This window comes from Miniopterus natalensis, chromosome 11, assembly GCF_054644295.1.
Source record: "Miniopterus natalensis isolate mMinNat1 chromosome 11, mMinNat1.hap1, whole genome shotgun sequence".
NCBI classification, from domain to species: Eukaryota; Metazoa; Chordata; class Mammalia; order Chiroptera; family Miniopteridae; genus Miniopterus; species Miniopterus natalensis.
In genome coordinates, this window is record NC_142091.1 from 24,407,798 (window position 1) to 24,425,394 (window position 17,597).

The 17,597-nt window shown below is 47.8% G+C and overlaps 1 protein-coding gene across 1 annotated transcript in view; it reads right to left on the minus strand.

The window, feature by feature from the left end:
* The window catches only part of ENDOD1 (endonuclease domain containing 1), a 32,870-nt gene extending 15,501 nt beyond the window's left edge, over positions 1-17,369 (minus strand). Inside the window, exon 1 of the mRNA XM_016206688.2 lies at positions 17,065-17,369. Within this exon, the coding sequence (XP_016062174.2) occupies positions 17,065-17,364 (300 nt within the window). The 5' untranslated portion in view covers positions 17,365-17,369. The remainder of the gene's footprint in view (positions 1-17,064) is intronic.
* Between the last annotated feature and the right edge of the window lie 228 nt (positions 17,370-17,597).

Genomic DNA, 17,597 nt, shown 5'->3' on the forward strand with positions numbered 1-17,597 from the left:
AGGGTTGTAGTTTGGTACTTATTTTACCCACAACAGTGACCTACAGTCCAGGGACAGGTGCAGAGAACAAACTGGCCTACATGCTGTCTGTGGTGGGAGCAAAGTGTGGGGACCCTGTCACTGCAAACAGCTGAAGTGCCTGACCTCAGAGTCTAGGCAGGCAAGGGAAAAGGCTACAGGTGACAGCTAATAGCACTGCTAGTGTGAAGAGAGAAAAGGCTACAGGTGACAGCTAATAGCACTGCTAGTGTGGAGAGACTGAGTAGGTGCCAGTGCAGGTGAGGAACAGACAGGCTCAGGGGACGTGGGGAGGGGAAGACTGAAGAGAAGGGGCAGTGGGTCCGCAAATGGCAGGTGGAGGGCCAGGTGTGACCCTGCTGTGATGGGTACCTGGCATGATTCAGACAGTGCTGAGTGTGGGACACCAGTGGATGGTCAAGTTAGGCAGGCTGACCACCAAAGACAAAGTGGGGAGAAGTCTTCCAAGCAGAGAAACTACATTTGTCCATCTCTCTGTCCCACTGAATTGAAGGGTCAGAGCCAGTGCCGATTATCTCTGCTCCCTGCACCTGTTATGATGGCCCTTCAACCAGGAAGTGACCAGTATTTGTTGAATTATCCCATTAGACCTCCACAATAATTTCTGACGCCCATCTGATTCCCTCGTGTGCAGATGCAAACAGACAGGCTCCAGAGAGTATGGCTGAGCTGTCCTCTAGACCTGCTCCAAAATCTGCCCGAGGAAAAGCTTGTCATCAAGAAAAAAACACCAAAAAGCTTATGAAGCTTTGCAATGATTCAGGAAGGGCGGCATTTCCTTCTCTGGGGAATCTTAGGCAGAGGCCAGACAAGCATGTGCAGGTTTGATTAAGGCCAGATCCTGTGATCAAGGGGCAATCAAGTGAGCTCCTAGAATGCTGCTGGGGGAAAGAAGCTAGGTCCCTTGGGGTTATTTTTATTTTTCAACAGGAGTTAAATAGTCAGATGAACTGAACAGGGCATGTTCCAATTTTGTTCCTGTTCACAACTTTTTGAACTATGATACATACAGGAACATTACAGAGATGCTATCACCCCACTGCCTATCACTAGGTGGGTGGGAGGGCCCCTCCTTACCAGAAACAGGATAGTGCAGCTGATAATCGGAGCATCAGATAATCTTATCAGAGCCGGTGCTGGACAGTGCAAACAGGCCCTCTGCAGTCACACACATTGCAATGAACTAGATCTGAGGCCTTGGATGAGTCCTAAGAGTATCCACTCACCACGGAAAACCCCCAGCACCAAGGAAGAGCCTTTCAGAAAAGAAGAGTGGAAGCTGCCGGGGCCACAGAGCTGATGAAGAACATTGAGGGGAACAAACCAGATCTTTGAGCTCGAGAAAGGATTAAACAGAGTTCTGACCCACCCATTTAAGAAGAAAAAAAATCCTTCCTCCTTGGCATCTAAAATATTCTTTATCCTTTTGGGGACAGAGAAGGCTTTAGAAGAATTAGAAGGGTTTTTTCTTTCTTTTTTTTCCCTTTTGCTTAAGGAAAGAGAAATGTCAGCTTTTCCTTCCCTGGCCAACCCTTCAGCACCCAGGCTTCCAGGTCCTCCTTGACTTCCTCCCGTGAACCACTCTTCCTCCGGGCTCCCAGGGCCACTCACACACCTTCCTGCCTTTGGAGAGTACCAGGCACTGGCAGCGCTCCCTGTGATGTGCACACAGTAGGTGCTCTGCAAGTGTTGGGTGAACTGCAGAGATGCAAAGACAAATGGCTGAAGAGTTCTCTCCTCCTAAGTCGGGAGATAAGGGAACGGGAGAAAGAATGAAAGGATATTCCACTTCCTTTTCAGACTTTCCTTTTTCTTGAAAATTAAAAAAAATTTTTAAAGGGGGTGGAGGGATTAAAAACAAAAATGTACCAAACCTACACCAGCAATACTGCAGGCAAGGGAGGCCTTCGAGGAGGCCCGCTTGCGGCCTTGAGGGCAAACACACTCCCATGGGACGCCTCGGACTGCTCTTCTCACACAAAGCTCCAAGTTTCCAACTCCTGGGAGCCTCAGAAAGGGTACCGACTCCTTTAAGACCTTTCCAGAACTGCAGTACCTTCTCAGGTTACATCAGCCCTGGTCTTCTCTGGTTTCCTTCCTCATTACTCACTGAAGCCTGTTTTCCACCCCGGATTCCGCTTTCTTTTCCAGAGCAATTATTCTTAGCCTGTAACTGCGTGGGACAGAATTCAGTTCAGTGGAGCTGCCTCCAATTCTCACTTTTTCCACCTTCCAAGTTCAGACAAGATTCAAGGTTCTTAGGCCAGGCTGCCAGTCAGAATCACCTGGAAGCTTAAAAACAAAAACACCTCCAGGCCTTACCCCAGAACAATTAAATCAGAACCTCTGGGGTAGGGGCAGGGCTGGGAATCAGGATGCTTTTAATGTTCCCCAGATGATTCTAAATTAAGAACCGGCTGGGCCAGATCTTTATCACATTCTTATTTATCAGTCTGGTGGAGTTGAGCCCCTGCCTAGACAGCCATTAGAAGGAACCAGTTAATGTGTCCTTAAATTAATAGTTCTCAAAATTCAACTTGTATTAGAAGCACCCTGGTCCTTATTTTTTTAAATGCAGATTCTTGTGCTTCACACCAGAGGTCTATTCACTAGGTCTGGAGTGGGGTTCAGAAATGCACTTTCAACCACCACCCCAAGTGATACCGATGCAGGGGTTCCATGAACCCCACACTGAAAAACAAATATTTAAAACACCTTTGGTAGTGCCCCAGCTGGGCTTAATTTATTCACATACTATTCATGCTTTATGACAGGTATTATCCCCAAATTGCAAGAGCTGTGATGATAACAGGGGAGAGAGCCAAGTATTAAAGAGCCATTCAGGTCCTCCACCTATCAGAGGAGCTAATATCCTGATCATAAAAATGTATAAACATGGATTTCCTGCCTTATTTACATGCAGAATGAAAAGCCTATTTTTTGCTATTTATACTCTTTTGAGCATACCTCACTACTCTAACATATCCAACAACATCCTGGTTAATGATAAACTGGCAATATTCATGGGGTCCTCTCAGAACTCCTCCATTCAACCAAAACAGGCCAAGGCCTGTCCCCTGCCATGTCAGTTACGTGGCTATAATGTAAAGGCTTCCCCGCTTCTCTCTGTACCGCCCATGGCATCAGTGGCTGGGGACGCCTTCACCATTCCCCTCTGCTGCTTACATTCTACTTGGATGCCAAGGCTGGGTTTTGACCTCACAGCTCTTGTGCTGCTCAGTCCCTTTGGCCTCCCAGACCCATTCTCCACTCTTCTCTGCCCTGCTCTGTGGCCCAGGAGGCTGACTTTTAAGGACCACACCATCTGAGCTCTCTTGCCCTCTGGTTTCTGACTGGAGCAGCCAACGGGACGGTGGGAGGAAAGAGAAAGAGCAGAGTACTTATTCCCTTGCTCCCTCCCCACCTGGTTGCTGCAGTTCTGGCTCCAGATGAGCTTCTCATGGCTCCCACCAGGCATCCCCTGACCCCAAAGACCAGGGATGGTGACAGCTTCCTGTGATGGCTAGGTCCCAGGCGCTTCACCATATCTTGTTGACTCCCTTAATTCTCTAGAAATCATTTCTTTATTCAGTTCTGTTGGTTAAACTAATTCGAGAGTTCCATGTATTTCTGGCCAGGACCCTGGTTGATACGGCTACAGTGAGATCTTTCCCAAGAACCCAACTCACTCAGTCCTAGGAGGTCACAGCCACCTCAGGGCATTGGTAGCATGGATGACACGCATGGATGGTACACAGAACAGGTTCTGCTGAGTAGTGAGGGGTCCTTCAATTAGTCTAATCTGGCTGCTTACTCTGGGCCCTCCCAGCCAACCCCCAGGTATACCAGCCCCTGTCAATCAATACGCCACGGTCAACTTTTACTTCTGACTTAGCTGAGTAGTTCTGACACTATCTCTGAAGGAGCAGCACTTGTTATTGCATGGCCCCCTCCTACACACCCCCTTGCCTTGCCAGTCACAACCAAGGAACAGCCAATCTGGCCAGCAACCAACCAGATGAGTCTCTCGGGTTTTCTATCCAAGGAACCCAGCGACTAACAGTCAGGGAGTGAAAGTTGCTAGATATGGTTTAGGGCTGGTTGTCAGGCTGATCTATGGGAAAGCAGGTAGAAGAAAGAATGTAGGAGAAAGAATCTGAAGATTAAGTGTGACCTTTTGGTTTGTAGAAGTTTCTCGGCTCTGATTCCTTTGAGGCCTTTGGGTATCTCTGTCCCTGCGCCTGTAACTCTACCAGAGATCTCTTACAACAGCCCTACCCTTCACCCAAGTAAGCTTGGGTAAACTTATGGGTCATGCACCAACAAGCTTGAAACATCAGGAGTCCTATTCTTATGAGAACTCACTCACTAAGCTCCCTGAGGGAATTGGGGCAGGGACCTTGTAGGTGTGGAACCTTCTAGATACCTGGATTAAATCTCGGGAACAAATGAAGATACAAGGCTGCTGTGGTCCCAGAAGTCTGGGAACAGATCAGGGGGGTACCCCAGGGGACAGAGAGAAGAACTTCTACCAAATTCAGGGAAGGTATCAGTGGACAATGTAACATAGAGGACAGTGCAGGAGCAATTGAACTCAGAGAAAAAACTGAGACCAGTCACAGGGAAGGTGGCAGTGGAGCAGGAATGTGGACTTTTGTTTTGACAGGGCTAAGTGGCTTTATTAGACAAAGCCAGGATGACAAAGGTCTTCAGAGTTGGCATTGGGGCCCTTCTTTTTGCTAAAGGTGGGCATAACATTGACAAAGCGCCAGTGTACTGCATCTGTCGCTTGGCCCAGCCCGTCTTCTTCTCCTGTTTGGCCACCTCTCACTTTCCCAGCATGGACCAAGGAACCATTTCAGCAATAATACTGGGTGGGACCTGGGGCCATGGTAAGCCTCATCCTGGTGACCTCCAAGGCAGGCATAACCTGGGAAGCAAAGGTTACTTATTTATTCAACATACTTAATGTAGTTGCACTGAGTGCTCAGACACAGTGCAGAGTGCCTCTTGTACACACTGTCACACCGCATCGTCCTAACTCCTCTGCAGGACAGGAACAACTTATTAGCCCCATGCCATAGATGGGGAACTGAGCTCCATGAGATTCAGTAACATGTCCAAGGCCACACAGCTGGTAAATGACAGAGCTGGGACGCAAGCCAGTTTTGTCTCTCTACAAAACCTGTTTTCTTAACCACTCTGTTTCCGTCTTTGCCCCTTCAGGGCTAATAGTGTAGCAAGAGACAAATAAACCACTTTTTCTTGGTCACAATCTGCCTTCCCCACTAAGTAACAGGACACCTGCAGGCAGGGGCGGGGTCTTGTTCCAGCACCATGTCTTAGGCTCTACTTCTTGGCTTAGTCCTGAGAACTCAATAAGTGGTTTTGCTGCTGATGATAATGATAATACTGATAAAAGTATCAGTCAGCAGCTGGATGTCTGACTACTCATTTTTCCTATGCTAAAATTCTAGATCTGCTGACCAGGAATGAATAAATGAACAGATAATGAACAGGGTCAGCTTGTTTCTGTCACTGAAGATCCCTGTAATTCCATGCCCACCTGCCTACCTCTTAAACCCAATTCATTCATAGAGAACAAATTTATGATAAATTCTTGTCTCTGATTGGCTTCAACCACATTTATTATGTAAATGAATGAGAGAAAACACATGGGTCCTGGCCTGTGGCCAGACTGGAGGAACAGAATGGTACCCAATATTGACGGCAGCAAAAGCAACAGCAGTAACGAGCCTGGTCAGTGAGCTACCTGGGCACAGAACTGCGGCCCGCAAGATGCCACTGTCACCTCGATTATGGACTCACCCTCACCTGAAAACTGGGAAAGGCCCCTAGGCCATCTCCATACAAGATTACAGCTATAAGAGAGAGCCTTTCTCCAAAGGCAACAGGCAAAACTTACACTTCATTATAAATATCATTTGAGAAGGGGACTTAGCCCTTAGCCCGTTTTCCACAGCATAACTCTCACTTGAGGCTAATAAGTCTGCCCTCAGGCAAAGTCATGGCCATTTCTTTGACTTTTCTCCTGAGTTTCTGAAATGTTACTCTTCTTCAAAATCCTGTAAACATGGACTATACAGAGGCAGGGTTTAGAATTAGAACTAAAACACCAGATTAGAAATGAGGCCATCTGTCAGCCCTGCCACTTACTGGCCTTGTGACTTTGGGCAGTGACTCCTGGGCCTCTGTCTCCTTCAAGAGGAAAGGATATGTCTGCTCGGGACATGGGGAGGGGAAAGAAGGTGGGATTATTTTAAACCGTCCATGAGTTATAATGTGATGTGAGCTTGAAAGAAAAATGTGATAAACTGGACTTTGCATTCGAAATGCCTAGGTCTTCTATTTCTAAATGAAATAACTTATTTGTATTTATCGAAAGAGCCCCCTCACCTTCCCACTCCATGGATGTGATGGTGGTTTGAGAGCTTGTTATATGTGGCTTCACAGAGTCCAAAAGTGTGTGCTGAAACTTGTTGACTAGAATAATGGATATGCAAATATACATGTGTCTCTGAATGATAGACATTTCTGGAATGTTAGCATGCACGTGCATACACACACAAACTGTAAAGATTTATTATCTGTGAGAAGTGAGATCTTTTTCTTTATATACTTCCAAAATGCTCAAAAAATTTTTATCATAAGCATACATTACTTGTATAACCCAAAACCCCTCAATATTATAAATAATGACAACCACAACCACATTAAGAAGGTTAGTTGAAAATTATAGGTCTAGATCTATGGGGGCCACATCATAATAGGAATAGGATTGAAAACCTTCATATTTCACTGCCACTGTTCAATCCATATTTGCTGAGTGCTCAACCTTCAACATTTATTAACCACTTACTAAGTGAAGACATTATGCGAGACCAGGGCTTGGCAAACCACAGCCTGTGAGCCAAATCCAGCCTACCACCTGTTTTCATAAATAAAGCTCCCTTGGAACACAGCCACACTCATTCATTTATGTATTGTCTGTGTTTATTTCTGTGCTCAAACAGCACAGTTGAATAGTTGCAACAGAGAGAACTATATCGCCCACAAAGCCTAAAATATTTACCAGTTGGCCCTTTAGAGAAAAAGTTTATTGGCCCCTGTGCTAGACAATGAGGATTCAATGGGGAACAACAGCCCTGGGCCCTGCCCTCATGGGCCTTAGAGTCTAGTTGGGTGGAACTCAATTAGTCACGCAAATAAATGTATAATTGTAACACCCTAGCAAAAAAAGGTATGTTAGGTGCTCCTAGAGAGTATTCTGGGTGGTTGACATAGCTGGGAATATCATGGGAGACAATAAAACAAAAACAAAAAAATAGCAGGTCCAAAGGCCCTATGATGGAAGAAAACATGGAAATTTAAAAAAAATTTTTTTAAAAACAGACACAGAAATAAGCCAAAGTGGCTCGAGGTAAAGGCCTGGTGAGGTCTGTGACACCAAATAAGGCTGGGAGGGGAATGCAAGACAGAGCAGGCAGGGCTCTGGAGACCATGATAAGGGCTTATCTTTCTCTAAAAAAAATGGGGAGTCCCAAAAGGTTGCCAGTGAGACTGCTGAAGACATGATGGGATTAGTGCTTTGAGAGGATTCTCTGGCTTCGGAGTGGAGACAGGCTAGGGGAGACCCAGGCGGCAGGGATTAACCAGTCAGGGAGCAGTTTTGCAGAGAGGCCTAGACAAAGACGATGGGAGCCTGGACCTCAGAGAGCAGAGGTGGGGATCACAGGGGTGAAGTCTGTCCAGTCGAGGTGCAGAAGCAAAGTCATCAACCATCCCAAACGGACCACTCAGCCACGAGGGAGCCGTCCGATATTATCATGGGTGCCGAGGTCCAGACGCAGTAGAGACAGCCAAGAACGAGGAAAGATCTTTTACGGTTCATAAACTTGGTTTTCCTTCCCCCGTGTTTCCGTGTGTCCTCAGACCATGGTGGATGCCCAGTGTTTCAGAAACATAAATAGTGGCCATTTCCTTACATGGTGCCTATTCAATCATGCGTCTTGGTGAACTGAATCAACAAACTGATGTGATGTGGATGGACGTCTTCCCTTAGCTATAAATAGTAAGGCGATGGCCAGGAGATTTTCTGAAACCAACACTGCCATCTCCCAAACACACAGCAGAGGCTCATGTACCGCACGGGTGGAAGCCAGATAACCTGGGATATGAGGACAGACCTAAGGACCTGCACAGGGGACGGACTTCAGCTTACTACCAGTCATAGAGGAAAAGAGAGTTTCTGCACTTTCAGGAAACCGGGTGTTCTGAGTTGGAGCAAAGGCGCTCTTCCGATCCCAAAGCAGGGCTTACTGCACTGCGGGGCTAAGTTTCAGAGTGTGCTGTCAACCGGCTTTGCTTCCCTGGGCTTTACTCCCAGGCTGGGTGCATGGGAGGAGCTCCTGAACTGACCAAGTAGGGCTGAAGGATAGATCAGCCTGTCCTCTCTCTACCTTTGCTCTAGAGGTGGATCTCTGGAGGGTGTGGTTTATACTCACCCTCGGGCAATTGGCTTCGGGTCGGGAGCAGGGCTCACCTAAGGCTCGGGCACAGTGCCCAACCCACCCCCAGCAGCAACAGCTCCATGCCCCCACAGATATGAGGCCCCTCCCTTATTCCTGCCACACTCACTGTGACCGAGGGAACAATACTTGTTGCTTGCCCGAGTTTCTAGATGATCCATTCCCCTCCACCCCAATCTGGTGCCTTAAGGAGAATGTCTGTGAGAGTAATGACCATAGGAAGTGCCCACCACCATGAGAATAGAGCGAAATTGCAAAAGGGGGCAACAGCACCCTCAGCCCAAAGCAGCACGAAGGTACGCCGGAGGCTGTGAGCACCTGACATTCACTGGCACAAGGCTATGGGGCTGGAAACACGCTCTGCTCTATAGGATCCTGATAAATGAATGTGTGAACTTTCAAAAGAGGACCTTCATTCAGGAGAGTTAAAGAGACGTTCTCCTAATACATCGATGGATTTGGTAACGGAGGCAGCAGCTCCCTGTGTTCCCTTGTGTCAGCTCAAGTTCAAACCCCAGTTCCACCACTTCCTATCTCCATGAAAATGGAATAATTGAACCTTTCTGTGCCTCCGTTTCCTCTTCTGTCTAAGAAGGAAAACAGCACCACCTATTTCCTATGGTGGTTGTGAGGATTGAGATTACATGTGGAAAAAAAGTCTAGGAGAGTGCCCAGTGTGTGGTAAGTACACAGTGAGCTCCAGACCCCTACTTCAGCTCCACTGAAAGCCTGAAGGTGTCTCACACTTAGCACGTCTCACATCAGCCTCTCCTTTAGTATCTTCATCTTATTCATGGCAATGCCATTCTTCCAGTTGTTCTGGACAAAGTCCGTGAGTCATCTGTGACTCCTTCCTTTCTCTCACCCCAAAGGCTCTTGGCTCTTTCTTTAAAATATATCCAGAACTAGACTGCCGCTGCCCTGGTCCAAGCCACCATTGTCTCTTACCGGATTATTGAAATCTCCTCTCCGGTCTCTCTGCTTCTGTCCTTGAACCCATACAGTCTGTTCTCAATGTGGCAACCAAAATAATGCTATTAAAATGTAAATCAGATCATACCAAAACTCTCTGCTCAAAGTTGGTACAATGGCTTCCTGTCTTGCATGGAATAAAAACCAAATTTCCTACAAATCATCTAGGAGGCTTTAAATGGCCTGCCATCTCCTGCTCCACCTGTCTTACCTCATCTCCTTGGCCTTCTTTAGCCACATTGGCCTCTTCTTCAAACCTGGAGGAACACTCATGCTTCAGGGCCTTTGCACTTACTGTTCCCTCTGCTAAACCATCCATACCCCAGGTACCTGCATGACTGGCTTTGTCACTTCCTTCAGGTCTGTACAGAGTCACTGCCTCAGTGATATCTTCCCTGGAAACTTAACCTTTTCCCTGATAATTCATATCCTTCTACCTTGCTTTATTTTTCTCCTTAATACTTTTTACTACTTAATAATCTATGCCTTTTATTTATTTTATCACCTATGTCCTCCATTAGATACTAAGCTCCATGAGATTAGGGATTTTTGAGTCACTGATGTATTCCCAGGGCCTAGGACAGTGCCTGGCACATAGCAGGTGCTGGAATAAATATCTGTTGATGAATTAATCAAAGGAGGCCCCAGGGTTTTGTGAATGCATTAGGTATTCCTGCCAACTGAAGGTCAGTCAAAACTCAAGAGAGAGTAATCCTTAAAGTTAAGGTGCAAGTCAATGGGAACATGCAATTTATATTTTCAAACACTATTTACTCTGCAAAATAAAAGACCCTTATTTTCAGTTTTGATTCAAAATGTAAAACACCCTCAGCTAGACCCTTTTGATTGAGCCACAATTCCGTAGGCACTGGGTCAGTAAGCGCATGACTGGAATACTAAATGCTGCTTCTATTTTTGGTTCGCCCTATGAGTCAGTTTCTTCTTTATTTCTCCTTCCTTTCAGTGGCCGAATAGATATATCAGCAGGCGACGAATTATCGCTGCCATTGATGTCAGGTTCTATGGAACACAAGGGCATGTAACCAATCGGGAGGCATGATATGCAACTTGAAGGAGAAAACATTCGTGAACCAACAGTAATTCTAGGAGCAAGACCAGATCATCGGAAGCGACAGCTACTGGCAAGTGGGAGGACTTATTTTCTCAAATTTTCACTTGTCAAGCTGACAGCATAAAAGGAAGAGAAATCTGAAACCCCAAGAATAAAACCTGTATTTCTCAAGGAAAGCACCATTCAATCAGCATGAGCTAACAGCTGAGCTAATGACAATCCAGAGGTGGAATTTTCAGAATTGTGTGTTAGAAGCAAAGCTATACATCATCCAAAGAACTGAATTAATTCATCCAAATAAAAATAAAGTAGCAAATCTAGTCAGTCAATTTGGAATATGGAGAGAAAACACTGATATTGTGATTGGAGGACAGCAGGACAGAGAAGAAATAATACTAAGGAGAAAAGTAAAGCAAGAGCTTTGGAGGTGGGCAGCCACAAGCTTCAATCCAGGCTTTGCCATCCAGCAGCTGTGTGACCTTGGGTAAGTTATGTAACCACTCTGAACCTCAGTTTCCTAAACTATAAAACATGGAGCATAATACCTAGACTGTATGAATGAGTTAATTTGTGAAGACCTTTGCATGTAGTACGGGATCAATAAACGATAGTTCCTTTCCTGGATTGTCCAAATTTAAGTCTGAACTGAAAGAATGGCGCACAGATCCACCACCATTAGACTGTTTCAGGACAAAATGTCCCTAAAACGTACTGCCAATATAGGGCAAGTAGCTTAACTTGCTCCTGAGACTGACCACAAATCAAATGGAAACACTGAATCTAGAGGTAAATAAAAAGCCAGAAAAGGAAGAAAATGCAATGAATAGCCCTCGTGACTGGTGTTTTTGCTGTTTGCACTCCAGTAAAGAAACTGTGAGCGATTGATGTTGGTATCAGCCCTTTCAGTCAGGTGCTTCCCAGCCTTAGCCAGGCTCAGCATAATAGATTGGAATGTAATTGCTCACTGAATGTTTTGTGACAACACAGCTCTTGGTTGATCAGGACAGGGAGGGTAGAGGTATTTCTGGCACCTGTGTTGTTGTTGTTTTCTCAGTTACCTAAATCTATCCATTCAATTTTCCATTCATTCAATCTTCCACCATGCACTTTCTGAATGTGGGACATAGGCCTTGCATTTGAGAAGATACACAGAGGGCTAGTTTACATTTTAGGAAAGATTTATAGAATTGTAAGAGTCGTCTATCTATTCCAACATTCATGTGTGTGTGAATCTAACACCTAATTAACTTAAGACCTTAATAGAGTATATACGTGAGTATTTACTAAGACCTTACCATATTTCAGGTACTATGCTACATGCTTATGTGTGTTATCTTATTTATTTGTAAAAATCACTTTCTGAAATTAACATTTACTACCTTTAATTAACAGATGGGAAAAATTGTACTGGAAGAATTTAAGATCACATAGCCAGTAAGTGGCAAAGCAGGAACCTGAACTTGAGTCTCTTAACTGGGGAGTAAGAATCAGAATTGTCCTATCTGCTGCATCCCTTACACAGAAATTTAAGTGTATGACGTCTACTATCTATTTGTTCTCTGACACAATGAGAAAAGGACTGATGTTGGAATAAATTTGACAGTGTGTCTAACAGTTCTAGGGTGTGTAGGCAAGAAGCCACTGGTGGAAATTAGACATGACTGGGTGTGTTCAGGGTGGTACGGCCATAGACATTGGTGGAAATTAAAGATCAAGAACTTAAGGTTCTAAGTTGTGACAACTCTTCACATGCATTTACTCAGATCTGAAATGTGACCTCACTGGGCACTTTAGGAGGATGCTTTTGCAGTTCACCAGAATGTCCCTTCCACTGTAGTTCCACTGAAACTACATCAACACCAATGTGACCAAGTATGTGCTCTCACTTGTAATTCAACTATTGAGAAACAGAAATGGAGTAGAAATTAAGATTCCCATAAAAGATAAGCATTAAATTCCTACCACCATTAATGTAATGGATCTACTGTGAGGTAAGAGAATATGGTAAGGAGAGAGCATGGACTAGGAGCAAATAGTCATGAGTCCAAATCCAAGCTGTGTGACCTTGGGCACATCAATTAACCTCTCTGAGCCAGTTTCCTCACCTCTACAATGAAGTAAATGGTATCTACCTCACAGTATTTTTGCAAGATTAAATAAGTATAAGCTGAATATAAAACCATGCATATCCTTCCAGTATTCACATTTATAAAATGATAGGGTATTATGTTAGCTTCTAGCATGAATTGACAATGTACTTCAGAAAGGCATTACTGGCACCTCATCCACAAATTCTTCCATCAGTGGAAAGGAGTTGAGAAACTACATGGTTTGAGGCTCCCTGTACTAAACTAGAACCCAGTTCTCAGGTCTCTGGAGTCATGACTAGAAACCTCCACCTCATTGGCATCATGAGAATGGGAACACATATTCTCTCTCTTTCTGCCTTCTCATTCTCAATTTAAAGGTGACCACATTCCATATAAAAGCTAAGACAGTTCACCCTGGCCAGTGTTGCTCAGTGGTTAGAGTTCCAGCACCACACCAAAGGGTCGCGGGTTGGATTCCTAGTCAAGGGCAAGTACCTGGGTTGCAGGTTGGATTGCCAGCCCCGTCAGGGTGCGTGCAGGAGGCAACCGATCGATGTGTCTCTCTCACGTTTCTCTGTCTCTCTGTCTCTTTCTCCCTCCCTTCTACTCTCTCTAAAAATCAATGGAAAAAAATCCTTGGGTGGAGATTAACAACAAGAAAACCTAAGCAGCTGTGTTTTCTCTGCTCCCTCTTAAAGCTCTCATTCTATTCCTCAGAAGAGTCCATTTAAGTTCCCCCAACACGGGCAGACATGGGGCCGTGTGTCTGACACTAAGGAGCTGTTATCCAGAGCAGAGGTCCAGATCACTTGGGACAGAGCTAGGACTGATGGGGTGGACTGCGAGGAAGGTTCCAGCTCTGCACATGGGCTATGTTTGTAGCAGTGGCCACTGGCCAGCTACAGGACAAGCTGCTGCAGCAGTAAGCTCCCCACCAAGAAAGTCCAAGCTGAACATCTCACCCGCTCTCTGCCTGCCTGACCCTAATATCAAATTATGTTATTCAATACTGATTGAGTGCTTTCTACACCCTGGGCACTCGGAATACAAGCATGAGTAGGGTGCAGTCCTCAGGGCTCACGTTGGGAAGACCGACACATAGGCAGGTAATCATAAACCAACGTGGGAAGTACAAAAATAGAGAAATTATAGGAGCGCTGAGGGATGGACCTAACTCGGGTGGGCAATTCTTTCGGGAAGAGGTGACACCTTGGCAGTTTTACAGGCTGGAGTAGGGGAGGAAGAAGTGAGGAGCAGGATGCGGGCAGTGTAGAAAGTGCATACTGGGCAAAGGAATGAGCCTGAGCAAAGAAACGATGTAACACACCGCACGCTTTAGGAGGGGCACTCAAGGCAGCTGGATAGTTAGAAGCCCACATGTGAGAATGGGGAGGAGCAGGAAAGGAGCCTGGGGCTGGAGACAGGGCATAGGGGCCTTGTAAACTGTATTCTGCAGGGTGAACTTTGTCCTGCAGGTGTGGGGCAGCCAATACTTTAAAGGTTTTAAGTATAAGAGTGACTCAGTTTCTATATCCTTCAATTTAGGGGTTTTGTTTTTTCAAAGAGAAACTGCAGGACAGCCATGAAAGCTACTGAACCGGGCTTTGGGAGCCCCAGGGCCAGCGCAGCCCTGCCTGACTCATAACCAAAGGCAAGCCCAAAGCTCCTTTGGCCTCTGCCTTTCCTCCCCTGTCTGCTCAGCCTCTCTGTAACGCTGACCTCATTAAAAGGTGATGTGGGCACAGGTGACTCAGAATTCAAATAGCTTTGAAGCAGCCAGAAGTCCACGCTGAGCCCTGGGCGTCTTTCTGCAGTGGGGACCTTGGCAGTGAGGCAGCCTGGGGAGCAGGCCGCAGGGCGGTCAGGTTTGCTGCAGTGTGCTCCAGAGCCCGCCTGCATCTCATCTTGCAGCTTCTCCCCCCTCCCGACAGCCTTTGGCTCCTGGCCGACTTCACCTGACATTGTAGCGGGAAGGGAAGGGAGGGGGTCAGGGGGACACAAGTCCATCTTGCAGAGGGAGGCATCAGCCACTGTGATCATTCCGACCTCCCCAGCTAAGAACTCTGGCTCCTGTACTTTCCCGAACTGCTATATGTCTCACCTCTAGGGCTGCCACTTGCAACTATTTCCCCAAGCTCTTTTATCTCCTCAGTCCCCATTCCTCATTCCCCGCTCCCACCCCCAAGAGGCTCAGGGCGAGGTGAGGTTCTGTCTGCTTCCTCTCTGCCGAACCTTGCTCCTTTGTGACTCCTTCAATAACTGCTGCCTCCCTACGCCCTCCTTGATTACTCCTTCACACCTGACCCCTCCCTTCCATTATTCCCCTTCATTCTGAACACGTGAGTAGACTGTAATCCATGCACTTTTTCAGCTGCTCCAACCACTCCCTACACTAATCACTAATCCCTTAATCTTCATCTCTCTCCTGTGATGTTCCCTCCGCTCCTAACGCCTTCCTCCTCCGGTCTCCCTTCTGCATTCTGCTTTCATCCTTCCAGGCACAGCACAAATGTCACCCCAACCCTAAGGTTCTCCCCTATCACCTCCAAGACAGATTAATTATAATAGGACTTTGTTTACCTTTATTAAATTATGGGGTTTTGCTTATGTCACAAGGACCTAGTACTCAGGTGCCAGGCACCTCTCAGAGAACACTGTCTATAGTAACTCGTTTATTCCTCAGAGCCATCCTGTTCTTATCTCCAAGTTTACAGCTAGTCAATGGAAAAACTCATATAAGCCACCTCTCCACCCAGCATGCTTCACCTGCAGACCAGAAAGCCTCTGAGTTCAAGAGCTACACTCTATTCTCCTGGCACCCTAAGTGCCTGGTGCACAGTAGGAGATTACCAAGTATGTTCTGAATTGAATTGAACTGAAATTTATTTAGCGTGCATTCCTGTGTCTTCCTCACATGTATGTTCTGTCTTCCCAAGGCGTCCATGAGCTCCTCAAGGAGAAAAGGCCAGATCATCTCTTTTCTTCACAGGCCCACAATCACAATGCCTAATGAGCTGGAGGACAGTACAGAGTGCTCGGGGTGCAGCTGGGGCGAACTAATTTTACATACTATATGTCTTAAGTGTGCACAGTTTACAAAGGCTTTTGCACATGCCTGATCTCATAGGTTCTGACATCAGCAGGTGAGGGAGGGGGAATGGAGGTGGAAAAGGTAAGGAGACTGAGGTGCAGATTGCTTGAGCCCTGGCCAAACTCTCAGAGCTAGAAATATCTGAATGAGATTCAAGAGATCACACCCCCGGGTCCTGAATGAAGCACCTGAAAGCAGGTCTCCAGTTCACCCATGTGGTCCTGCACAGCTGTGGCCACCATGAATGGGGAGGTTAAGTGGCCTAGCTCCTCTGCCAGCTGGGGTGGACTCGGCCCCTGGGGCAGGTGCAGGGGCAGGTGGGAGGCTGGTGAGAGATGGAGAACTGACCAAAGGGGAGGCTGGCTGAGCTGAGGTGGGGCAGCATCGTGCTACGTAAGGCTCAGCAGGGCCTCTCGGAGTGTTTGGTCACCCTCACCAAACATGACACAATACCTTGAGAGCTGACATGATTTCCAAGTGGTCTGATAATACAGACATAAAGAGTCAGGAAAAACAGGTTTGTCCTTTGCATTAATTAAAGGTAGCCAATGTTTCCACGTTATTTGTAACCATCCCATTCATTTCTAAAAACCTAAACCTTCATTTTATTGTCCTACCTCAACACAACTTCAGGTATAATTTACTCGATGTTGTGTGCATAGGGAAGGGTTTTCAGGCTGGGGGGGGGGGGGGGGGGCCTCTGCAGAGGGGAATCTTTTCCCTAGTAGAAAGGCAGTGAATTTCTAGCCAAAAGGCCTGCCCTAGGGCTGGGTGGTCTTCCCCAAATCTCTTCTTGCCCCTGAGCCTTGATCTCCCCTTTTGCAAAATGGGCATGAAAATGCCCATCCACCCCCTAAAAATTGTGACAATGACCAGCGCCAAGGCCTGTGAGCTCCCAGACGAGCCTTCCCGCTAATCTGAAGGATCTCCGGGGTCTTGGTCTCACGCTCCTCACTATTCAGGAAATGAATGAAGCACTGCGGCTGTCTACACAGAAATGTAGCGAGAACCGCCTCCCCCTTGGGCTAAAGCGGAGGCTCGAACCACGATCCCGGAGCTCCCGCGGTGGCGATGACGGGAGAGAGATGGGCAGTAACTCCCAGGGCGCAGTGGGTGGATCCGAAACCCCGGTTTCCCGACCTTGCCACCCAGAGCGCGGGGGCTGCTTTTCTCCGTCCAACCCCCCGAGGCGGCTGCAAGGCGCCCCCGGAGGCCAGCCCCGCGCAGGGGCTGGGCCACCCCCTCGCTTACCTGCGGCTCCACCAGCCAGCGCTGCTCCGCGCCGGCGGGCGCGGGGCGCGGGGCGCGGAACGCCGAGTACACGGGGATGCGATCCCGGGTGCTGTACAGGGTGGCGAAGCGCTCGGCGCCCTCGGAGCGCTGACAGATCTTCACGTGGCCCTCGGCCGCCAGCCCCGCAGGCGGGGTCTCCGCGTAGAAGAACTGGTCACACTCGCCGAAGCCGGCGTCCCCCTCGCCCACCAGCCGGCCTTCCAGCAGCGCGCCCAGGGCGAGGAGGCTGCCCAGCGCGAGCCAGCGCGCGGGGCCCATGGCGGCCTCTGCGAGCGCGGGGGCCGCGGGCGGGCTCCGTGGGCCGGCGGGGAGCGCGAGGCCGCGAGCCGGGCGGAGGGGAAGTGGGAGCCGGGCGCGGCGCGGCGGGGCGAGCGCGCGGCGGGGCGGCGGGGGCGGGCCCGCGTCCCGAGGCCGCGCCTCCCGAGCACCCTCCTTCCCTGAAGATGGTGGCTGCAGAGGCCCACGGCCGCGGCTCGGGGCATGCACACAAA